At 44.9% G+C, this 25631-nt stretch overlaps 1 protein-coding gene and 1 non-coding gene across 2 annotated transcripts; one reads left to right on the top strand and one right to left on the bottom strand.

Moving 5' to 3' along the window:
- Positions 1–1107: 1107 nt before the first annotated feature.
- Positions 1108–13536, top strand: STC1 (stanniocalcin 1). The gene is made up of 4 exons (XM_032389217.1): positions 1108–1429; positions 3423–3565; positions 4261–4472; positions 10391–13536. Exons 1-4 carry the CDS (start codon positions 1312–1314, stop codon positions 10659–10661), a joined length of 744 nt encoding a protein of 247 aa, XP_032245108.1. The 5' UTR covers positions 1108–1311; the 3' UTR covers positions 10662–13536.
- Positions 13537–24475: 10939 nt separating this feature from the next.
- On the bottom strand, positions 24476–24579 carry LOC116622684. Its single transcript, XR_004297605.1, has one exon. It is a non-coding gene; the product is annotated as a U6 spliceosomal RNA (small nuclear RNA).
- Positions 24580–25631: the final 1052 nt, after the last annotated feature.

The raw sequence follows: 25631 nt of genomic DNA, 5'->3' as shown, positions 1-25631 counted from the left end.
CAGCTTATCAGTCTTCTCTCCTACACATTCTGGTCTTTTCCTACTCCTTCTTCCCAGTCCTGCCTGCCCCCATACCCCCTCCCCGCCCCCAAGAAATGAACTGGTTTACCTAGCAGGTTTAGTCTTGCTTTGGCCAGCTTATTGTTTCAATGTGATTATGAAGTCCCCGGGCTTGAAAACACAGTTTGTTAATTTCCAGGCATTCCCAATGTCTCTCTGTTGAGCCCGGAGGTGTGCATGTGCGTACCTATGGTAGCTAACACTCCTGGAGTTCGCAATCTTGCCGGTGACTAAAAAGATGGACTCGAGGTTCATTTGTGTTACTGGAGAATCATAGTTTTAGAGATGTAAGTAATTCTAGACTCCAACGTGGGCATTTCTCAGATTTGGAAACAGAGGCAGAACAAGGTAAAAGGACTTGACCACAGTCATACAGCAAGTCAATAGAGGAATTGGGGCCACAGCTCAGAGCCGTCCTATCCCAGTCCATCAGGGCCCTTCCACTCACATATGTCCCTCCTCAGGGGCTCATATATGTGAGTGAGAACTCCGGATGCCCAGATGCAACCAGAGTGCATCACAGACCCATATGTATGGATCAACGAGATGGGGACAGTGTTGTGCATGTAGCTTACAACACAGACAGTATGCTGGAAAAATCAGACCAAAACTGCTATAAAGAGGTTAAATTAGAATCCAAAGAGACCACATTCCCCATCCTGCCGATGCTGCCCCCCCGCCCCCCGCTGCCAGTAACTCATTAAAAAAAAAAAAATGGATCTCCCAAAGCACCTTGTTGAGATTTTCATATGATTTTCCTTTAGTTCAATCAATACACAGTCATCCCTTAATTCCGTGAAAACAGCTTTTCACACGTCCATGCACACACTGTCACACACACATGTAAAACATTGGCAGCAGGTACTTTTAATTTGCTGGAAAATATTTCTAAGAAGTCAAACAGCTCCAGCCCAATGAGCGTGCCCTCCGATTGGCTAGCCAGACCAGTTGAGGGACCTGATTGGTCCCTGATCCTAAGGACCGATAAGAACGGCTATAAAATCCCTGGGTGCAGCTCTTGGGCCCCCAGTTTGCAAAAGCCAGAGGTGCAAGAAACAGCCACTGCAGCAGGAGCAGCAAAAGCGTCAGCAGGAGCAGCATCAGCAGCAACAAAAAACCCTCATCAAATCCTCACCTAGGCTCTCAGTGTATCCAGATCCACATCTTCACTCAAGCCGGGAGAGGGAAAGAGGAAAGGGGGGGAGGAAAAAAAAAAAAAAACCCAACAACTTAGCGGAAACTTCTCAGAGAATGCTCCAAAACTCAGCAGTGCTTCTGGTGCTGGTGATCAGTGCTTCTGCAACCCATGAGGCGGAGCAGAATGATTCTGTGAGCCCCAGGAAATCCCGGGTGGCAGCTCAGAACTCAGGTAAGCGGCAAACCCAGGACCGGTTTCTCCCCCAAAGAGCTGTCCTCATTTGCCTCTCGCTTTTGCAACTGTGTCTGTGACGGCTGATCTTGATAATAAATGTGCTTCATGCCTGATGGCAATAAACTGCCAGTGTAATCCAATAGCCTTAGGAAGTGGAGCTCCTTTGTTTAATAAATTGCATGCAACTAACGAAGAAGCTGGGCGCTCTGCTGAGGGTATTTCATTGCATAAGCCTAGCCTGATTGCCTGAAATCTGGCACGTACCCTCTTGGGGGGGGGGGGAAGGGGGCGGGGGAAAGGCTTGAATGTTGGCATGCTTCAAAGCGCTCTCTATACTTTCCAGAAGCTGAAGCTGATCTTAAGGTGAGACATGATTTGTCAGATGCTGCTCCCCTTCCTTCACCCTTAAGACCCCATAACTGGACTTCCCTGCCCCTTCAGAGAGCACACAGAAAGCTCCCTCTGCAGACAGATGGACGAAACCGTAGCCCTCAAGTCTGACAAATCCCGGGCAGATGCAGAGAAAACCCTACACATCCCACCCCTGACACTGCTCCTTCTCTTCCTCCCGGCTTCTTCGTGCTTCATTAGGCTGCCCGTGCAGCCCCAGGCCAGAGGGACCCTCAAAAAAGAGTATTTGTGAAACATAGCAGCAGTTTCCTCAAGGGGAAGGTGTCACTCTGGTTCTGACTCCCGGGGCAGTTAATTGTGTATTATCTTGGCCTCTAGAAGACAAGAGTCCCTAGGAAGCCGGTACTAACACCTCTGCCTTTTGACTTCACTTGTCCGGCTTGCTCCTCTAACATTGCTGCCCCCACTCCCCCAACTGTCAGCCGAGATGAGATCGCAGGTGTCCAAATGCTGCAGACAACCCTCCCCTGCGAAGAGCACAGGTCCCTGCCTAGAGGAGGGCTTTGCTTCACTTCCTTTTGTACTTAGTTGCTATAGAAATGCAGTGATTCACAATTCGAGCTTGCCTAAAACAATAGCAACCCTAATGCATATTAAAACTGCTTAAAGCAAAGTTATAATTTGAACCCGTGGAAATATATAATTAGGGAAATGACTTGTAACATCCCAGAGGCTGCGGGTGGTGGGAGGGGGAGGGGAAGCCTAACCGAACCACGCTTTTGATCTCAGAGGAGAATCCTATGGTATGAAGGCTGCAGATCATTTCTTGCCGAGCTGCTTGCCAGAACACCCCCCTTCTGAAGGAGAGAAATTACTTTTATGGGAGATCTTATCCAGAATGTAGAAAGCCTCATGCAAGTTCTTTGCGGTTTTTCTTCCAGTCTTGCACAAGGGGTGCCTTGGCCTTGTTATTCCACACCTGTGTTTCTCTTTTAAAAAAGAAATGGCTTTTAATATGAGAGAGATTATGCATACCTCTAAGCACTGTCCTATGGTGGGGGTTGGGATGAAACATGAATGGACCAGATCCCTTTCTGCCAATGGGAAGGTAAGTTAAAAGCCCTAAATCGGAAGGGTCTCCAGATGGACTCCAGGCAAAGTCTTCTCTGCCATTTAGGCTAAAATTCCATTCTTATTACTCTGAAGTGCATTTTCGGAAGCCAAATGGACTCCCTGGCCCTTCCACTTCCTAAACCTGCCCACCAGCCATCGCCTCCTGTCTTCCCATGCTTTCGGGCTCTAAGGGATGCCCTTTGATGCTACAGAGCTGCTTCAAGCACTTGCATTCCGCAGATTCTGGCCTTACTTCTCCAGCCACCAACATTGTATGTAATGGTGAGACCAAGAGGGAAAACTCACGCCCTCCCTCTCCTTCCATGTGCTCTTGCTCTTATAAGCCAAAAGATCTGCCTTCCCCACTCTTTCCACTCCTACCCCCTCTGAATGGGTCCCTCTACTGGCCCCATCGCAGACATCTAAGATATGCTCTTCTGACCCCTTGTCCTTGATTCTTGCCACCTTGACCCCTTTAAATCACAGTCACCATTTGACCCAGACTGCGTGGATTCGTCTCTTTCAGCTGAAGTGGTTCGCTGCCTCAACAGTGCGCTGCAGGTCGGCTGTGGGGCTTTTGCATGCCTGGAAAACTCCACCTGTGACACAGATGGGATGTACGACATCTGTAAATCCTTCTTGTACAGTGCTGCTAAATTTGACACTCAGGTAATAAGACCTTGACCTTGACCCATGCCTCCCACGGGCTGCTTGTCTTTAACACCCTGTTGGACTATTGTTCTTAGGAGCCAGTCCCATAGGGAAGCTGCTCTGCTTCTCAGCGTCCTCAGCGTAAATTCTCAGCTCCGGCGTGTGCACGCACACGCACGCACGGGCACACATGCGCACACACGCAATTTTGGCCAGAAAGTCGGTTCTGTACAGGACACTCCCCACCCATTCTAATGCACGAATGTACCATACTGACAGAGGCTGTCTTATAACGGAGGGGTGACGAGCAGAAAATCTTTACCTCTTCAAGAGGAAATAAAAACGTACTTCGAACAAAGAAGTTCTCCTCACTGTATGACCTAGCATACTAGCTTGTGAGTTATCAAAGTCTCAATCCCAAGAAGACAAAGCCATTTCACAGCTATTTTTAAGCTGCGGGGTGGTGGATTATGGTTCATCTCTTTTTTTCCCCTGTCTCGTTATTTCTGTGGAGCTCAATTCCGAAGGTAGGCAAAGAGAGTGGGGACATTTTTTTTATCCTGGTCGCGGCGTACAATTTTCTCACTGCGAGGACATGCAGATGGCCATGAGACAGTGCCAAGGCAAGCCCCCTTAAGTTCCACATGCTGTATGCCCTGTCCTCTCTGGTCAGCTCGAGCTAAAGCTTCTCCCCGTTACCCCTTGCCTGACAGGGAAAAGCATTTGTCAAAGAGAGCTTAAAGTGCATCGCCAATGGGGTCACCTCCAAGGTCTTCCTTGCCATTCGGAGGTGCTCCACTTTCCAGAGGATGATTGCTGAGGTGCAAGAGGAGTGCTACAGCAAGCTGAACGTGTGCAGCGTCGCCAAGCGGAACCCCGAAGCCATCACCGAGGTCGTCCAGCTCCCCAATCACTTCTCCAACAGGTACAGAATGAGTCCGCTTTTCTGCAATGGTGTGGGGGGAGGGGGGGGAGGCGGGGCTTTGGCAGAGCCAGACACAGAAGGGGGCTAATTGCCACAGTCATGATCTTATTTTAGCTTGCAGCCTTCCCAGCTTTTGCAGGAGAAAAAATATGTTTGTGATTGGTTGTGACAGCTTAAGCAGCCTGGATTTTTTTTTCTCACTGTTATAGAAAAAGTTTTTCCATGCAGCTAATAGAAAGCTTCATCTGCAGCATCCTTGGGTGCATTTTCGTTGTCAGTTTCTCACCATAAGCATGAAGGGAATTGGGAAGTTTATGGAAACAAGATTGTGAGACCTCAGATTTGGCTGAAATTACGGCTATGCACGGAAAATTGGTCATTATTAAAACCCTGGTCAAATGTCATAATGCAGACTTTTAAATCTGCATGTATTCTGAGTCGGTCCCAAGCCCAAGCACGTATTTCAGTAGGTGGCCCAGAGTAAGCCATGTCACCTTCCTTTGTGAAAAGTGAAATGGCTGGACTAGATGACTCCCATGTTCCCTCCCAGTCCTATGTTATTCCTTTCTCTAATCCAAGATTTCCCGGAATGGTGTTCTGGTGACTGCTCAGTCACATTCTCATCTCAGTATTCTCACATGACCCAAAGCCACTGAACTAGTCATACCTGAGCACCGGCCTCTCTGTGCCTCTGGCTATGGTCTTTGCCAGCCAGGAGAGGGCTGACATCTCATTCCACGGTCTACAAGGTTTCCCAGCAAGACCTGGGCTTCCCCCCAACTGTGATGAAGTTAAGAGAGGTGTCCATGGGGCTGGGGTGGAGGTATGACAGGTACAGTGGGGGCGGGACAAGTTCAGCCTACTGTGATGCCCCGCAGCCTAAAACTTGATTCCCAGTCCTGACGCGCTAGGATCCTTTGACTCTCCGGACAAATCTGCACGGACTGACAAAGATCAGTCGTATTGCATGTTACCCGACCACCTAAGAGCTAACACAGGCTTCCCTGGTTAATTTCCTACCAGGTGCTGCCACCCTTCTTCCAACAGTGGCAACAGCCCACTCCTCCCGGGGCTGACCAGTGATTGAGTCAGGCACACATGTGCAACTGGAAGACAGGAAAAGTAGCTCTTCCTTAGGGAAATGCTTCCTTAGGGAAATGCCCCTGACATTAAAACTTTGTGAAATTTCTGATCCACACTTACCTACACATTAAGTGCTCTTCAGAACCTCATGTCAATTTATAAATTTGTTGGTTCAGTACTTGGAAGTGACAATGGGTCCTAACTGATTTCCTCAGAATAAGAAAATCAAATCCAGCATTTATCTCAAATGGCCTATCTCTTTATATTGACCTTGTTCTTAAAATTCTCCTAAGAAGAATCTGGTTACACCTGAAGAGGAAAAAAACAAAACAAAACAAAAAAACCAACCCTGGCTAATTATTGGAGACTCCCTTCACCATAAGGAGAAAAAAAAAAGGATTCTTAGCAGACAGGGGCTAAGGACAAAGTATGTATTTGTGTGGTAGTAACTGGGGGGCAGGGGTATGGTGGCAGCACCATTATTATAAGTCTAGATCTTTAAGGATCCTGTGACAATTTGTGACTTATAGCAAATAACCAATTTGGAGGCAATATGAACCTCTCTATTTCAACTGAGATCATATCTTCCATTATGAAGGGAGAGGTCTTATAGAAAGTATGATATAGATTCTGTACTGGTGATCCTAAATATCTAAGAAGAGACTAGTAATAGGAGTTTTTAATCCAGGCCACTATTCCTTTCAAGGGGGTGGGGGTCTCCTTTTTACCACCTTTAGCAAATGGTCACAAGGAGTCTTGTCATCTCCCTTTTCCATCACAGGGAAATCACACTTATTAGGAAAGTGGGGAAAAGTGGCCATCCTTTGAAGACCAGAATCTTCCATGCGGCTCTTTCTTCAATTATTTCACTTCAACTGGCTAATATTATTCCTGCTCAGAACTGTAGAGATTTCCGGTTCCCTGCTGGGCTTGATTTGCTCTATTTAAGCTCCTCACTCTCCTGAAACATCCTGCTTTCCCAGCCTCTGCCCCACCACAGATACACACGAAGTTGTGCCAGTTGGCACGGAATTGTGAAGGGAAGTAGTTACAGGTTCATTCCACCTTCCTGTGACTTATCTAGCATGAGATTTGGGCCTGGGAGAATCCAAAAGCCTGTGACTGGACCAGGAGCCAGAACAGGGATGTTTTCCGTGAGAGAAACATGCTCAGAAGAGAAAGGAGAGCTGGATGTCCCCCCCTGGCTGAATTTACAAACTGCTCTCTCAACCCTAAGGGAGAGCAGGCAAAATTGATCAGGCAAGCTGAGCAGTGTGAGGCTTGGGAAGAAATCAGACCAATCCAGATCCAGAGTGGGAAAACTGACGAAGCTTCCAGCTCTCTAGGGCATGGATAGGGAACAGGAAACAGAAGAATAATATTGATCAAGGGAAACAAAGGACTATTTATAAACCCTCACACAGAACGTTCCTAGGCAGTATGTGTGTATTTGGGTAAGCATGGCTGAAACAGTAGCTATGGAGAATATCTGATCTTATTCTTTACCAAGAAAAAAAAAGTCTGTCAGGGAATTTTCAAAGTGGGAAAAAGAAACATGCTTTAAAAGTCCTTTCAGGCTGGGTGATCAGAACCCTTAGCCCACCAAGTCCCTGCAGCACATCCCGCCATCCCCTATAAAGGTGAAGAAAGGAATCTCCTTAACTAGTTCTAAGTCTTCCTGCGGAAGATGGTCCTCAAGCAGACCTGCACCATCTTTGTTAAATTAAGAAGGAATATATATATCAAATCCCTAGAAACACAGAATGTCATAGCTGGAGATGATCACAGAGGTTATCTAGACTAAATACCTCATTGTGCTGATTTAAAGAACAGAGGCCCAGAGAGGAAAGTGACCCGCTACAGGTCACCCAGCTAGTGAATGACAAGAGCTGGGCCTAGAACGCATGTGGCCTTGAGCCAAGCCATTTGATTCTTACTTCAAAAATGGCAACCAGTAGAACCTATAGGAAATATCCACAATCCAAGCAGAATAAAAATAGAAAAAAAAATAGAATACCAAGGAGAATTGAGTAAATGTGCCCCGTGGTGATCAACGATTGCATTTGTGTACATTATCTTCTCAAAGAGAAGGCACATCTTACCAACAGCTATAGTGACATGAACAGTTGGTACAAGATGGTGTCTAGATTAAATATGTGACAATTGCCAAGTCAACTTTTGCTGGAGACGCACTCTCTTAAATAATCTCACTTGGTGACTTCTAGATAGGAAAGGTCTGTCTCATTAATCCACACAATCCCAGAGGTCAGCGCCCTTCCTGTGTATTCCAGCCCTTAATGGAGAGGCACGGGATTAAACTGTCACTCACTCTGGCCGATGATGTGGGCATCAAGGCAGCCGGACAGGTTGACAGGTTTCCCAGACTTGGAGGAGCTGCTAATGGAGCCATGGACATCTTCTATTCCAACGAGCACTCTTGGCCTGCCCTTGTTGGGTTCACAAAGCTCCACTAGAGAAGCTAAGGGTAGATTTGGGGACAGTCACTAAGGGTGGTCGGGCTGACAAGGCCATCATGGAGAAACACCAAGAACAGGTGTCCTATCTGGGCAAGCAGAGAAAGCAACAGAAAAGATAGAAGCCCTCAGACAGGGAGAGTGGAGCCCAAGGGACACATGTGGCCTTAAAGAGGCGAGGCTTAGTTTCCTTACCGGTGTTAAGACTTCATCACCCAGGCAAGAGCTTTCAATGTTGAGCTAAGGAGAGACCGTCTTCTGCAGTTCATCTGGGGGCAGGGGAGGGCAATCTGTTGTGGACAGTTCTTTCTAGAAATGGAAGGGTTAACTTCTAAGTTATAAAGTCCTGGTTGGGGGTCAGGAGGGTGAGAGATCAGAAACCTTATTCTGTAAGATCTAATCACCCTGTAAAACAGATGCAGAGATCAAGGGGACCCATGTCCTCGCAGAGCCCAAGAGTAAAGAGGTGCCTGGGGATCTATGTGGGTGTGTAGATATCTGAAGCTGTTGGTACAAAGTAGTTTATTCTCAGTTTTTCCAAAACCATTTTTCTCCCCATTTCCCCATCCAAGTGAGATCTGCTTTGACTCATGTGCTTTATAATTCCAAAGGGTTGGAAAATGTGTTTCTGTGCCAGAGAATCCCAATTTTAACAACAGCTGGATATAATCCTCCCTCGGGGGAGGGGTAGAGCCAGGACTGTGTCCGAGACCCAGACAACGGCACTTTGCTTGGGGCCCCCAGCTTCATTCTGCTCACTCGCAGGAGGGTGACCGCTCTGCTTCATTACCCGTGTTCCACTCTGTTTACCGTACATCCTTGAAAGGACCTCTCTGGGGGGTTAAGTTATTCTGGAAGGATGTTTGATCCTGTGCTCTGTGAGGTGAGTTAAAAATAAACAGATTTCTTTTCATGGAAGATCTTGTGGCCCCAGCGACCTGCAGGCTCCTCTGGGGAAAGAGTCTCTCCACATCAATACTGTAGGTCACTGTCATCAGGAGAGTCTCTTATTAGTGAACACAGAGCTAATGGGTTTTGACAAGTGCCACCTCAAAACGGAGCAAACACATCCCAACTCAAATTGGAAAATTACCTGAACTGTCTCCCCAATGAGCAGGACAAGGAATTCATATGCTGTCAGTATCAGTCTGTGTCTAAGCTGTAACACTTAGCCGCAGCGTTCCATTTGCCTAAAGAACTTGCACCTCAGACGAAGGTGATTGATACCAAACACGAGGTTTTTTTGGTAAGACTCAACCACACCTACCTCTAATTTCTCTTTCTGAAATCCTGACTTATTGGAGAGAATTATTATTTCTCAAACTCCCCATTTCCTCCGTGACCACAAAATAAATCACCAAATGGACAGTGAGCAGGCAACAGAGCCCTAGGACGCCGGCACATGAGGGTTACAAAGAACAAGGACACAAATCCTGCCTTCAGTAAGTTAACAGTCGAGCAGGGAATGCTGACCTTTGTGATGCTAACCAAGTTGCCTGTAAAATGCTCAGAAAAGGAAGAGGCCAGCAAAAGCTAGAGCAGTAGGGGAAGACTTTGGAATTATTGAAGCAGAAACCATCAGGGACCCCCAGTCCCTCCATTTCAGGGTCCTTATTGCCTGGCATCTGGCCTTCTGACTACAATGTCCCTTGGAAGGAAGACTGAGAATGGGATCAGTCAATGGCCATTAGCAAGGCTAGCTGAGTGTACGGTAGGGAAGTTAAATCCAATAGAAAAATGCACAAGACACTGAAGGCAGTGGCCTCCTTTAAAAATACAAGTTTAGTCCGAAACCTTCGTGTGCCCGTACACCTACACACACACCACCGAGCAAAAGGCGGATTGCAAAGATGCATCAAAATACCGGCAAATGCATGTGAGTGACTGTTCATCTAACAGTCTCACCAGGGCTGGGCTCACCTCATTACATATTTGACTAAGTCCTGCTTCTACCACTAAGCCTTCACATGACCTTAGACAAGTCACTGCAGCTCTCCCACCTTCGTTTCTTCTTTATAAAATGAGATGATGATATATAACTACTGTATGATCTCTGTGATCCCCTCCAGCTATACGATTGTGTGTTTCTAAAACTGTTAGACATTGTTGGCAGCCAATTCTTCACAAAGTGTCACCTAAGTCTCCTGAGCATTAAACTCGACAGCTGTCTCACGTCCCGTGGCAAACTAGGAAACGTTGCATAAAAGTTAGAGCCGAAAGCCACCTTCAGCTGATGAACCATCTGGATTTGCATGGTTAGGGCCACTGGGGATGGGTGTCGGCTGCAGCCCGGATGAAAGGCGGGGTCTTGCCTTGCCCTCCCTGATTGACTGTTGCATGTGCTCTCTTTCCTCAATGCAGATACTATAACAGGCTTGTCCGAAGCCTCCTCGAATGTGACGAAGACACGGTGAGCACCATCAGAGACAGCCTGATGGAGAAAATTGGGCCCAACATGGCCAGCCTCTTTCACATCCTGCAGACGGATCACTGTGCCCAAACACACCCGCGAGCTGACTTCAACAGGAGGCGCACCAGTGAGCCACAGAAGCTGAAAGTCCTCCTCAGGAACCTCCGAGGTGAGGCGGCCTCTCCCTCCCACATCAAACGCACTTCCCATGAGAGTGCATAAGCAGGGAGAGGTATTCACAGCCTCGCCAGACTAGCATCATTTTAAAGGTGTTCACACACCGACTTTGAGTGTACTGTGCCTGGTTTGATTTTTTTTTTTTTTTAAGTAGTTCCTATTTTCTATTCCCCTTCCAGAAAATTGCATGAAACGAGGCTTCTGTAATCAATATCCCAACATTCTGCGATGGCAGCATTCCCACAGACAGAATATGTGTGATCTTTCTGCCTCTCGGCAGGAGAAAGTACCCTCTTTTATCACGTTCCTTCCCCAGGTCCCCTCAGACTCCTCTCAAACACAAAGCATTCGCATAAGGCCCAGTCATTGTCATTGGAAGCTGTGGGGCCCTTTAAGATGGTTGCCCCAGTAGAGTTAGCTGATGAGAAGCGACTTAATTTAAATGCATGTCTTAAATGCCCATAAAGGTGTTAAATGGAATTCGTGTGATGAATCTGTGCTGGCCATGGACGAATATGAATGTCGTGTTTGAATTCTTGATCTCTCATGAGCTAGTGTCTTACGGTCTTGATCCTCCAGTGTGTAATTTCCTTTCCAACACATTTACCAAATTGCTCAACCCTGGCTCTTCAACCGGGCTTTGAGCCTGCATCTTCTTGCATCTAATGAAAAACAAAAAGCTAACATCTTTATGTACTGTAACTGCTCAGAGCTTTAAAAGTATCTTTAACAATTGTCTTAAAACCAGAGAATCTTAAGGTCTAACTGTGGAATATAAATAGCTGAAAACTAATGTACTGTACATAAATTCCAGAGGACTCTGCTTAAACAAAGCAGTATATAATAACTTTATTGCATATAGATTTAGTTTTGTAACTTAGCTTTATTTTTCTTTTCCTGGGAATGGAATTAACTATCTCACTTCCAGATATCCACATAAATGCTCCTTGTGGCCTTTTTTATAACTAAGGGGGTAGAAGTAGTTTTATTCAACATCAAAACTTAAGATGGGCCTGTATGAGATAGGAAGAACCAACAGGTTTGTCTGAAGGACCCCGGGTAAAATGTTAATCTCCCAGCCCACCTCAACTCAGAGGCTACTCTTGACTTTGATCTCTCCTGAAACGGCTCTGTCACATCCATCCGGGAATCACAGGAACCCAAAAGAGCATCCCTTTGGGCTTGGACCACTTACAGTGAGTGTGATAAGGCCTACTCTATCTTGGGAAGTGGCAGTTCCTGACTCGCCCACCACCTTTCATTGGTGAACCGATGATGGCGTGGGAGACTTTCCCTTAAGTCAGTCAGGAACGAGCCAGTCAGCCTTTGGGTCTTCAGTTCCGGGGACTTGGGGCTGAGGGGGTATAAAGAACCCTGGGCTGTCCAGCCTTAATAGACTCCTCTTACATTTTTGTCCTGTAGCACACTGCCTGCCAAAGTAGTCCTGGCAGCTGGGCTATCTCTGTAGGATGGCAAAAAAAACAAAAAACAAAAACAAAAACCAAAAAAAACAAAAAAAGACAAAAAAACAAAAAAAAGGAAAAAGGAAAAAAAAGAAAAAAAAGAAAAAAGAAAGAAAGAGGGAAACAGAGCTGGTGGTTTGATTATTTCTGCCGTGATGTTTACAAGATGGCAACCACCAAAGCCAAATGATTAACCTATCTATGAACAACAGTAGTTTCTCAGGGTCACCGTCCTTGAACCCAACAGTCCCTTAAGAGCGTCACTGCCCACCAAAGGTCAATGTCGAGGGAGGAGGAAGGAGGAGGGGTAGGACTATAGGGGCCACTCCAAACTTGCTTAGGTAGAAACTATTGGTGCTTGACTCTCACTAGGTTAAACTCAAGATTTGACCAAACCAAGTGATAGGGATCCAGGTGGGAGGAGGGAGGGCACATCTCCAGAAAAAAATGAAAAGCAATACAACTTTACCATAAAGCCTTTAAAAGCAGTAACGTGCTGCTCAAGGACCAAGAGCAATCGCAGCAGACCCAGCAGCAGCGGTACACGCGCCGCTGCCTTTGTCCCCACACCGCCTCGAAGTGTGCTGACATCAGATTGTTAAGAGCATTTTTATACTCAGAACTGTCCCATCCCCAGGTCCCCAAACATATGGACACTGCCTTAGCCTCTTGGAAATCAGGTAGACCATACGCTAAGTTGACTCTCCACTCCCCGCCCTTCCTGCCCCGGCCCCCCACCCCCAGGCAAGGCTGACTTCTCCGAACCAGAAAAGCTATTCAAGTTTGTGTGTCGTGTCCGTTTCGCAAACCCACGAAGCCAGGACCCCAATGCGACAAGTAGTTCACGAGTATTCCTAGCGAAATTCTCTCTTACTTCAGTCCCAGTAGATTCTCTCTTTTTGCTGTGACCTCTTCAAACCGTGGTACCCCCCTTTTCTCCCCACAATGATACTTCTATATGTATCTATAATACATATATCTACACATATGGAAAGAAGCAGTTCTCACAGTGTTGCTAGTTTTTTGCTTCTCTTTTCCTCATCCCATCCCACTCCCTCCAAACCCCCCTTTAAACTTCCAAAGCTTCGTCTTGTGTTTGCTGCACAGAGTGATTCGGGGGCTGACCTAGACCAGTTTGCATGATTCTTCTATTGTGATTTGGTTGCACTTTAGACATTTTTGTGCCATTATATTTGCATTATGTATTTATAATTTAAATGATATTTAGGTTTTTGGCTGAGTACTGGAATAAACAGTGAGCATATCTGGTATATGTCATTATTTATTGTTAAATTACATTTTTAAGCTCCATGTGCATATAAAGGTTATGAAACATATCATGGTAATGACAGATGCAAGTTATTTTATTTGCTTATTTTTATAATTAAAGATGCCATAGCATAATATGAAGCCTTTGGTGAATTCCTTCTAAGATAAAAAAATAATAATAATAAAAATAAAGTGTTACATTTTATTGGCTTTTTTTCTCCCCAATGTCTTTCATTGTTATTCTTTGAAAACTTCTTGAATGAGACTTTCTGAACATGAAGTTAACAGCCGATTAATTTCTTTAAAGTCACAGATTAAGTGCCAATATGCAAACGAATGTAGTTTAAGTCAACACTTTCCAAATTTCCTTTCAAGACCATTTGGTGGCTCCCGTTACCCTCACAATAAAATCGCAAGCCAAACTCCTCACAGACTTCAAAGAAGCTGTATGGTCGGGACACCACTCGGCTCGCCGGCCTCAAGACTCACCTTTCCTCCCAAGCAGTGAACTCCACGCTCCAGCAGCACAGCAGTTCTGCTAAGGCCTGTGCTCTCTTTCCCTTCCAGGCCTTTACTTACGCTGTTCTCACTTTCTAGCAGACCTTGCCCTCCGCCTTGTGCTCAGACCGGAAGCACCCATGTTCAGTCACCGATGTGGTCCTAGCACTGCAAAAGCACGCAGACGCAGGATATCCTTGATAACTTTTAGAAGGAGTTTGGGAGAGGGGAAAAAAGACAATTAAATCAGTGTGACAAGAGAGGCAGATGGTTCTGTGGCGATGAGGATCCGGCTCTGGGGTCGGACTTGTGGGATTTGAGATCTGGCTCTGCTACTTATTAACTGCATGATGTCAGATGACTTAATCTCGAGATGCAGCAGTTTCTTCCTCTGTGCAAGAGGGTAGTGATAACTATCCATAGGGCTCTTAAAAGAAAATAAGTGAAGTGCTTACATGTCCAATACACTGGATTGCTCACTAAGTGGCAGCTATTACCACCCAGGAAGGGGGATGAGAGCAAAAGGAGGGAACTTCCCATCTCGAAAAAGCGGGGAGAGGATTCACAGCAGAATGACATTTATCTGAGTCTTAAAGGATGGTTACAAGTTCAGTCACAAAAAAGCGGGGGAGGGCTAATGGGGTGTAGTTTTTTCAAGGAGAGTTCTTATATAGTTTGGGGTTCTTTTTTAATTAGTGGATTTTCTCTACATTGTAAATTCAAATGGGGACATTTTTCTCAATAGCCTCCAGACTGCATTTTCCCAAGTTCGGAGGGGCCCAGGACAGCTAATGAATATTTAAAGTTGTCGCTATGAGGCCAAAACTATGTTGGATTTGCTTTTCTCTGACCAGGCCCAGGATAAAGAATACATTGATTTCATTCTGAGCCTTCATCCTCAGTCTTCTGTCAACGTCCGTGTATGCAGAGAGGCTGCTTACTACACTTTAGTGTTTAAGAACTGAGACCTGAGATTTCCTTAATCCGAATGCAAACCCTAATTCCCCGACTATCTCTGTGCCCTTGCGCCAAGTGTCTGACACCTTCACACCTGGGTTTTTTCAGCTATGAAAATAGCCCTATGAAACAAAGATAAGTAAGAGGCCCTACCTCCTAGAGTCTTGAGCAATTAAATGAGTTATATATAAAGCACGTAAAGTGTCTAGCACATAGCAAGCTCCCCCACAAACAGTATTTATTGCTCACTCAACAAATGGAACTATACTATTTACGTGAATACTATCACCATCATTTAGATTTTACTCCCACCCCTAACATGAGTCTTGAGGTGCCACTTGGGTTTCTTTTGTAGATCACTAAACATTACTGTTTAATCAAGATCTTATGAGTTAGAATGATGGAATATTACAACTTACCCAAAATGGCAGATTATAATACATGATCATCAGTATCCCATCACCAAGCTTAAGAAATAAAATAGCATAGATAAGATATTCTCTTATGTGCCCTCCTGAAGCCATTCACACATTAAGAGCCCATGCACTGCCCAGCTAGCTCAGTCAGCAGAGCATATGACTCTTGTTCTCGGGATTGTGATTTCGAGGCCCTCGGTGGGTGTGGAGATAACTTTAAAAAATAAAATCTTTAAAAAGAAAAAAAAAGAAGAGTCCATGATTAAAATGTTTTGAAAAGCCATGGCTTAAAGTGATAGAATTTTTCAAATCATTGAAATATACTTAAAATTTTTTGAATTTCTATCAGCCTTTCAAAAATGGAGTTGAAAAGATCATGGAACTGTCTGCGAATCTGTGGAATAAGAGAAAGAACAGATCAGGTTGTCCCTCCCAGGGGACCTGCATGAACGCCCTAAGAGCTACCAGCATAACTCCTGAATCGGTGTTTCTCAGATTTACTGTGCATACAAGTCACTGGGGAATCTCATTAAAATGATTCAGTCCTTCTGAGAGATGCCCCAGAGCCTGCATTCCTAACATGCTCCCAGGTGATGTTGATGCTCCACGATGGATGCTTTGAGTGGCAAGGCCCCAGCTGTTTCAATATACCGGAGTCAGTTCCTCATTCCAAGAAACTCCACACGGCCGCTACAAGGATGTCGCTGAAGTGCAAGCATGATCATTTCCTGTCCTTGCTTTGGTAGCTCCCCATTGCCTAGAGGACAACTGAGCATCTTGACTTCAAATGGAAGCCCCTCGGGGCGCCTGGGTGGCTCAGTCGTTAGGCGTCTGCCTTCGGCTCGGGTCATGATCCCGGGGTTCTGGGATCAAGCCCCGCATCGGGCTCCCTGCTCCGCGAGAGGCCTGCTTCTCCCTCTCCCACTCCCCCTGCTTGTGTTCTCTCTCTCGCTGTCTCTCTGTCAAATGGATAAAATCTTAAAGAAAAAAAAAAAAAAAAAAAATGGAAGCCCCTCAAAATCTAGGCCCACCATTATCTTTTCTGCCTCATCACCTTCACATATTACTTCACATGTATCATTCCTTCTAATGAATATTCTTCTCCCCAAACTCTTTTTCATTGGCCAAAGCCCATGTCACCTGGGAAGCTTTCCCCAGCATGGCCAAGCTTATAGCCAACTGCACTGCAGAGTGCTTGCAAAGAGAGAGGACTTGGTTATCCTTGTGTTCCGGTGCTTAACACAAAGCAGCATGAGCTAAGCATCTGTGAGTAGAGGAAGGAAGGAAGGCAGGAAGGCAGGAAGGCAGGAAGGAAGGCAGGAAGGCAGGAAGGAAGGAAGGAAGGAAGGAAAGGAGGGAAGAAGGAAAGGAAAGGATTCCATTACCCACCAACTAATCTATGACTTTTCCTCCAGTAGAATGCTGAGCCTTAGCAGCAATAGCAGGGTATGCTGGGGCATGCAGGGCATGTTGCCATGGTGAGTAGAGAAATTAATTCCAGGTGCCATTTGGGTATCTTTTAAGTCTGCCAGCTTATAACAACACCACATAATTCTATTTCTTTCCAGCACTAGCCCCGATAAAAGTTTACACTTGCTGTTACTTTCTCCTGGTAACCTGAACAACAAAAGACTCATCAACAATCATGTTTAGATATTTGCTAACTTTGTGCAAAGCATCATACTAAAGAGCTAGAACACAGAAGGAATATGACCATCTGCAAGGCAAACTACATTGTGTTTTCTTATATCTTTAGTTATTTTGTCATACAGTTATTCTCATAATAGCCCTCAATTCACTAATTCTTCTTCCCTATACTCAAGCTCTGCCATGAACTGAATTCCCCATGGCCCTTTGATATCTTACCCCAAGAAGAACTTGAGTGCCAGAGTGAGGCATTGGCTAAGCCTACCCCACCACTCTACTATAAAGTCTGAAGAGCAATGCACATCACTCCACTTTTCAAATAACTAACTGAAGCCCAATTATTGACTAAGTTATCAGCTGAATAGCTATGTGCTACTTGACATCATACCTGGAGGCAGCGTGCAGCAGGCTAAGCTGAGAACTCACTAATTCAGACCCCTGCCTGCCAATGAAATGCAGCTCTGCTCCCCACTGTGTAGTAAGGGATTTGTGGCTTCGAGTTGAGGACAGAATGCTATTCTCAACTCTAGCACAGTTAAGTCATACTGCAAGTATACTCTGCTTTAGTAAAACCAGATACAGTATATGTCCCACAGAGACCATCAGGGTTTCCAACATTTGGTCAAAATCTTGGAACCAATTCCATGACAGCCTGCTCATCTGTCTTGGGATTTCCTAGAAACACAGTCACTCCAGGCCATGGCTCACCCCCTCCGCACAGGCCTGAGCTCGTCCCTTCCCCATCCCCTGTCCATCAGGAGACTTCTAGAACTATTTGAAAAGCCTGCAGCTTGCTAATCCTTTCATGCCTTATACCTGGTCATCCAAAGTCACCACTCAAGATCTAGCCAATGTCTAGCCCCTCCCGTCCACGTTTTCTTTTTTTCAAATAGCTTTAATAGTATACAGTACAGATGAATTTCAGTTTTAAAAAATAATCAAATCAACTTTAAAAAATTCATATAACCTTCTCATTGAATGTCCACATGTTTTTTAATGCTTTATGCCTCTTCTCCCTGAATCAACCTCCTACTACTATCCTCCTTCCAAAATCTGCCCATTCCAAGGTAACTATCTTCACCTTCTCTTTTAATATCACCTTCAGTTTCTCGTCTGAAACCCGATTCCTCAAAAATCATTGTCCCTTGCCATCTTCCCAAATAGTTATTCTTCCAAATCTCAAGCCTGATGAGTAGGGCCCAGAGGCCACTTTGTCCCAATGCTGTTCCAGACTGATTTTGCCACTGTTCTATAAAACTGCTGACCTACTAAGGCTTAGGCTGCTAGGTGCTGAATGTTTGTGTCTCCCTGAAAATTCATATGCTGAAATCCTAACCCCTAAGGTGATGGTATTAGGAGGTGGAGCCTTTGAGAGATAACTAGGGTAGAGCCCTCATGAATGGGATTAGTATCCTGATAAAAGAGACCTGAAAGAGTTTGCTCAGCCCTTCTACCGTGGGAGCACACAGCGAAAAGACAGTCATCCACGCACAGGAAGTGGCCCCTCACCAGACATCACATCTACCATCATCTTGATCTTGGACTTCCAGCCTCCAGAACTATGAGAAATAAATTTGTGATGTTCATAAGTCACTTGGTCCATGGAATTCTGTTACAGCAGTCCCAAAGAACTGAGATAGGCCATCTGGCTACCCCACTTTCCTCCTCTCTTTGTCACTGTTACCCAGGCCAAGTATACTCTGGAATGATATGGAGAGGAACTGCCTTGTAGATGATATTGATAACAGGCTCGTGATGGTCCTTTTCACTCTCAAGTCACCTCATCGGTCCGGACAAATTCAATATTCATGAGAATGCTTCATCCAGTGCTCAAATTCTTAGTCCTTCCTCAGCTCCACCTCATAGCCAAACTCTGGAATCAGGAGGCACACCCCAGTATGGCTGTGGTTTACTCTGATTGGTCATTATCATACCAAAATGTATTAAATATTAGCCTTTTCTGACAATGGTACAATTCAGAAATCTTAAATCCAGAATCTCTCACTGCAACATCCTTCCTTTATGGCTCTCCTATTCACTTATTTGCACTGTATCAGTTCTTTAACCTTCCTCTGACCTCAGGCCCTTGACCTTTCTGCATTCTCCTGATCTCCCAAAACCTGTCCTATCCTCATCCTCTCTGCTCAGCCTTCTCCACATGGTTAATCACTTCAACCACGCAATTGCATCACCCTCAAATAGCTTGCCCCATCAATCTCTGTCACACTCAACTGGAAAAATCCCAACCCTCAGCTAGAGAAGAAGATCAGAAAGCCATGCACAGATTTGGTGTCACTTAAAATTGATCAGCTTCCAGCTTAATAGGACTTTCAGTGCTGCCTGGGAATCTTCTTCTCTATCCCTGTTCAGCTCCCTTTTCCACTCTCCATAGCAATGGTTAAAACCTTCTCCAGTCCCACCCAGCCACCTCTCTAATAATGCCCAGCAGAAAATCTTGCCTCCCACTGCACAGACAAAATAGAAACCACCACGGGAGATGTCCCTCAGTTCCCTGCCACCATAGCCATCTACATATATCCTTTTATATATTTCCTTGCCACGAAAGGTGCAGAATCTCTCTTCCTGTCTCAGAATAATGATTCCACCTGAGGTCTGGATCCCAGCCCCGTTCCCCCTCGTGCAAGATCCCTGGCCTTCAGGTGCCCCTCTCCCTTTATGCCTCCCTCCTCTCAGTGCTGTCTTTTCTTTCAGCTGCCTCTCTCTCTCTCTCTCCCTCTCTCTCTGACTCTCATAACCACACCATCTTCTTTAAAGAGATGTCTGCTTTCATTTCCATTTCCTCACCTTCTATTCACTCTTTGATTCTTTAGAATCTGGCGTCCACCTTCCCTGAAATGACTCTAAACTAGGTCAAAATATCTCCTGTTGCTAAATCCAAAATCCTTATCTTATGTGATTCATCTGCTCCATTTGGCACTGATAAACATTCTGTCCTCCATAAAAGGCCCTCCATGACAACGCTTCTCAGTCTCTACTTCCCCTTCCCATTCCTGAGATGATGGAGTTGTTCAGATTTCTGTGCTGGCCCTTCTCTTTTCCCCCTACGTACTCTCCTTTAGCACTATATCTACTCACATATTTCAATTCCTGTTTATATGTTAATAACTCCAAAACAGTATTTCCCTTGAAAATGATCCACATAGCCAACACAAATCCAACTGGATACTTCCTCTCTGATGTACAATAGGCACTCAAAACGTAACATATCCAAAACTGAATTCTCCAAACCTTCTTCATTGTGAGAGACTTTCTCCTTATCTGTTTTCCCAAACTCACAGAATTGCATCTCCGTCCACCTGAATACGGTCTTTGACTCTTGCCCCCTTCCCCTCTTAGCAAATAGATTTCCTTCTAATTGTCTTTCTAATCTGTCCACTTATCCACATTCACATAGCTACTGTCTTAACTTAGGCCTCATTCTCAAAAGCCTCCTAAATTCTCTCTCAGCGTTCAGGAATGCCCTCCCTTTGCCCCCAAATGCATTCCCTCCTTTGCAGGGAGGAAATCTGATTCTGTCACTCCACTGCTTAGAAACCATCAATGGCAACTCTTAAACATCAGAAAAAGATGCACACTGCACACACTGAATATAACATAAAATGCTAGATAATTTGGCCACTTCTTGCTTTTCAGACTATCTCTTGCCAATCAATTCAAACCCATCCTACTTCTCTCACTGTGTGTTCCAGCCATGTATGTAGTATGTGCAGTTTCATGTGGCTAGAAGGTTACATAATAAAATGTTGATAGTAATTGTTTTTGTTTAAAGAGTTGCTTGCCATTTTGGTTTTGTCTTTTGCAGCATGGTTTCTTTTTTTTTTTTCTACAATGTGCTATTTTTATAATAAGACAAAAATAAAATTTTAAAGAATCAAAATCGAAAAGCAAGCCTTAAACAAATCAGTCACTTACTGCTGTAAAACTAACTTATTTTTACCTTAAAACATCCAAAATATTAATACCATGGTCTCACCATATACATTTATATAAATGTCCTCTTCAAAGTAGCAAACACCCTTGTCATATTTAACTGACAGCTGTTCATATATACATCCAACAATTTTGATATTTAAAAGATACGTGTCTGTTCCAAGAAAACTGCTGAATCACACAACTCAAGGTCAAGGCAATTCATATATCATGCAACATCATTACCCAGTTCCTAGTAAGTGCCAGGCTCTGTATTCATCATGGTCCAGGACTAATAATCCCCTTCACTCCTACAAAATAATAACAGCTCTTTTTTTCCAGTGTTTTTTTTTTAATTATGTTAAAGATTTTATTTATTTGAGAGAGAGAGCACAAGCAGGGGAGAGGGGCAGAGGGGTGGGTGAGCAGGCTTCTCGCTGAGCAGGGAGCCTGATGCGGGGCTCAGTCCCAGGACCCTGGGATCATGACTCGAGCCAAAGGCAGACGCTTAACCGACTGAGCCACCCAGGTGCCCTTTTTCCAGTGTTTTTAATGAGTAAAAAACACTTCCTACCAGGTTACAAATTTGCTGTTCCTTTCCATACATTGATGAAGCCATCAGGATGACAAATACCTCGAGCTGTTTTCCCAAGTGGAAAAATAAATTCACACCCGATCTTTGCCCCCTCCTCGCTTTCTTGGCTGTGCAACTAAAGGCAACCATTTGCAGTGTAGCTTGCTGTAGGGGAGATGTTCTACCTGTGCTCAGGGACCAGAGCAAAACCAACTGTCTCGCTTTTGATCAAACCCATTCCTCAGTCCTCATTATTCTAGTGAATAACAAACTATCTTAATATCCTAATGAACTAAAATCACTTGCCCCGTTAGACTCTAGAAGGGAAGTAGCAGACCTGGAAGTAAAGTTTTACAGGACCCACAGTCACTCAGTGACAGACTGTCAGAGAAACAAATATGGTGGTCTCCAACCCCCAAAGCAGAACATATGCTTTGACAAGTGACTTAAGAGGTCCATGAAGAAGGACGTTGGGAGTCTGCATATCTCATAAAATCTGGGCTAGAAGGTCACCACACCCAAAAAAACCACTCCTACTCCAACCACCCCCACCCCATCCACCTTTTAGGAACATTTCATCTCTAACAACAAGAAATAAGAAGGCTGGGGCTCAGTGCACAGAAATGGAATTAGTGACAGTGTCTTGCTCTAAAGCTTCTACTAGCTGCAGTAAAGCCCGAGTTCCCAGCTCTGCCTCACCTCACCTTGCCTGCGGGAGCCCAGCATTGCCAGCACACGCCCGTGGCCTTGGGCTCAGTGGCTGTGGCATTAGTGTATAATCCTCAGTCCAACTTCTCTTGAACCCTCTGACCCTTCTCAGCAAGTCCTCCCGGCTCCAAAGCAAGCCAATCCTCACCATCTCCACCGTCTAGTCCCTTCCCTAACTTTCTGCCCCCTTCTTTGTTCTCCTGTAGATCAACATGTTATATAACTTAACTGGGTTCTGAATCTTGTCTGGACCATGGCAGACTCAGTACACTCGGAGAGTAGAAATGATCTCCCTTAAAATAAATTCATGGGGCCATTTGTAACAGAGTAGCTACAGGGCCTGGCTGAGAGCTGGCATCTCCCGCTGCCAAAACCTAGTTTCCCTTTATCTTTCCTTTTGTTCCACTTTCTTTTCGTTTAAGGTTAATGTGGCTGGGCTTTTCAAAACAGGTGACTCTAGCTATGTTAATAAAGCAAGGTGTGATAGCATCTTCCATGACTTCAGATGTCAAACACTGAGGAGAAGAGGGAAAAGTACTTTTAAATGACCACATCCTCTTAATAACATTCCAAGGGAGAGACCGCTTATCTTGATTTTAATTTTTCAGTCTCCTTTTATCTCTTCCTCCAAAAATATGGCTGAGAGCAAGATCACCCATGAAGCACTTATCGGAAAGACATTAACTAACATTTGCGGGAGCCAGCTGGAGTATGGGGCAGATTGAGGGCAAGGACTGGAGGGGGAAAAGTGACAATGGTACCTGATGAGAATATGCTTTCTACTTTGTAAGGCCGGGCATCATTTATAAACACAGACTTGAACACATTGAAATATTAAAGTTATTTGAGTAAAGCATGGCCTGAAATTCACCTCTGAATTTCCTCTGAAGAAAGAGCTAATCAAGCAAAATGCTTAGGACAGACAAACTTAGGGAGAGAATGTTTAACTTATTTAGAAATTTAAATTGTTTTCAGTCCCCAAAGAAACTCTGATTTAAAACAATCATTCTTACCTCATGTTTAAACTGTGGCTTTAAGCCTCTGTTGGCCAACATGACAACATCTCCCTTTATATGAAAGCCAGACTTCCAGAAACTTCAGCATTGGTCAGTGTTGCTCAGAGTGAATGATCCATGAACCACCTGTACCGGAAGCACCTGGAGTCCTAGGCAGGTCTAGGCCCCATTCCCCCTTAGTCACCATCATCCCAACCCTTTTCCTGACCTTTCGAATCAGAATCTCCTCCAAGATTTAGTCTGGAGTCTAGAAGCCCTTCCAGGAAGGCATTTCTGGCAGCATGGATGGATATACGTGGTCAGGCAGAATTTGGCCTATAAAAGGCTTCTACCAAGGATTCAGCTAAAGACAGAATTGAAGAATCCTGGACTTCCAGTACTAGAGACCCAACTATTGATACCTGGACAATGACCAACAACACTTTCACTTACTAAAGAGAAACTATGGAGCCCAACGAGGCTTCTAGATCAAAGGTAAGGGAAGAAGTTAGGAATTAAAGACCAGAGACAATGACAATGACCGGGCAGAGGTTCAAGTCCAAAGACGGAAATCCAGAAACAAAGATCAAAACCCAGTGGCAAAGCAGTTGATCAATAACTGTAGAAAGAGCTGTAGTTACCAGCAAGATGGACATGGTGGTGTGCTAAGGTCTTCTGAGAAAGGGGCTTGTCCAAGGCAGCTTCGTCCCTGAGCTGGGACAAAACATGTCTGCATAAGCTCACAAGCACATCTGATTAACAAGAACAGATGAATACTAATTAAGAGCCCAAGCTACTCCCAACATCAAGTCTCCCTGAACTCAGCATCATACAGGAGTTTCCATAAAAATGCTTTGTGTTAAATGTACAATGCCACCAATGGCTACAATTCATCATCACAGGGAAAGAGGACAGGGACACAGGCACTTGGGAGGGGAAGGTGCTGACATCACATTATATCACCAGGCCAAGTTTTAACAAGGGCAAGGTAAGTCATCATTAGCCCAGTGTGCAAGTTCCAGCAATCAAAACACTCAAGCCCGGGCTCAGGGGAACAGGCACACCTGTAGAGGAAGTACACTCATTGCTCAGTGTTGAGCAATTGACCAGGCAAGAGGTGAGAGCAGAAGCCGGAGCTCTTCCCTCTCTGTGGCTTTCTCCAGCCTACTAAGTAAACCAGCATTGTAGGCAGCATGAAATGACATAAAAATCCCATTCTTTGAGAACCTAGCAGGGGCATTACACTAGCATACTATTTAATAGACCCAATAACACTGGGAAACAAGCCATGCTATCCCCATTTTACAGATAAGAAAGCCAAGGTACAGAGAAGATAAGGGATCTGCTCAAGAACATTTCTGACAATTTTTCTTTTCTTTTTTTCCTTTTTTTTGGCCTTTGAAAAAATATGGAAGGCTTCACAGGTTTTCATGTCATCCTTGCACAGGGGCCATACTCATCTCTGTATCGTTCCAATTTTAGTATACGTGCTGCCGAAGCAAGCGCTCTGGCAATTTTTCATGCTCAAAACACTCGTCATACATTTTTCAGAAGCTGCTTCTTTTATAGTAAAAAAACAAATCATATGGCGATTTCATTACTTTTATCATGGAAAAGGGCTTTAGAAGTTGGGTACACATATGCATATACAAACATGCACCACCACAGCCTCCATCTTATATTGAATTTGGGAAAGAGAGAATTTCCTGTGGATTTTCTTGAATGTCCCTCTCTTGTTTGACCCAAACTCTGCAAGGAAACCACTGTGATTACAACATGCATAAAGCTTGCATTAGTGTTCCGAAGTACCAGAGCCCACTCACACTTTGAACCCAGTTCTGTCCAACACCCAACAATGATTTTTCCTATGACACCATGCTGCACCGCTGCACTTCCACTTCCTTCCGCCCCCGTCCCCAACTCTCTCCACTCACTGGGATGTTACCCAAACATCAGGACCCAGTTCAAATTCCTACCTTCTACAGAAGACCTTGTGTGAGCCATCAGCCTGTGCTACCCCCTTTCTTCTCACTTTATGGCAAGAAGGGACAGACTAAGCAGTGAGCACCAAGACAGGTGTTTGCGAGCAAAATCAGAGATGGTGCAAGGCTAGGCTGCCAGGAAACTAGAAAGAGGGAAACAAAACAGAGTGAAAGCAGCCAAAATAGAGTTAGGGCTAGTCTCAAGTCTACCTAGCAGGCAAGGCAATAAAAGTCATAAAGCTTTGCAGAAAACATTGAGGAGGAAAAGTCCATGAGTCAACCCCGGGGTTTGAGATGACTGGTGCTAGCAGGCAGACCAAGTATGGGAGCGGTGGTGACCTGGTCATTCCAGAGTCAATCCCAAAGCTGCCTTGAGTGCCAGACCTCTTTTGCCATAAAGGGGGAGCAAGGCGATGGAAACCCAGAATCTGACACCATGATTTCAACCAGCACCCCTCACCCAGAGGTAGAAAGTTTCCCTGCCTCACAACATGATTTTAGGGACACAGGAAATGGCACTGACGGTTTCCATATTTACCACCACACCAATGCCTGAAATGTCTTTGGTTGTCAAAC

Source organism: Phoca vitulina, unplaced genomic scaffold, assembly GCF_004348235.1.
Source record: "Phoca vitulina isolate PV1807 unplaced genomic scaffold, GSC_HSeal_1.0 scaffold53, whole genome shotgun sequence".
Taxonomy (NCBI): domain Eukaryota; kingdom Metazoa; phylum Chordata; class Mammalia; order Carnivora; family Phocidae; genus Phoca; species Phoca vitulina.
The sequence above is the reverse complement of the archived record's forward strand: the minus strand, read 5'-3'. Positions and strand labels throughout refer to the sequence as shown.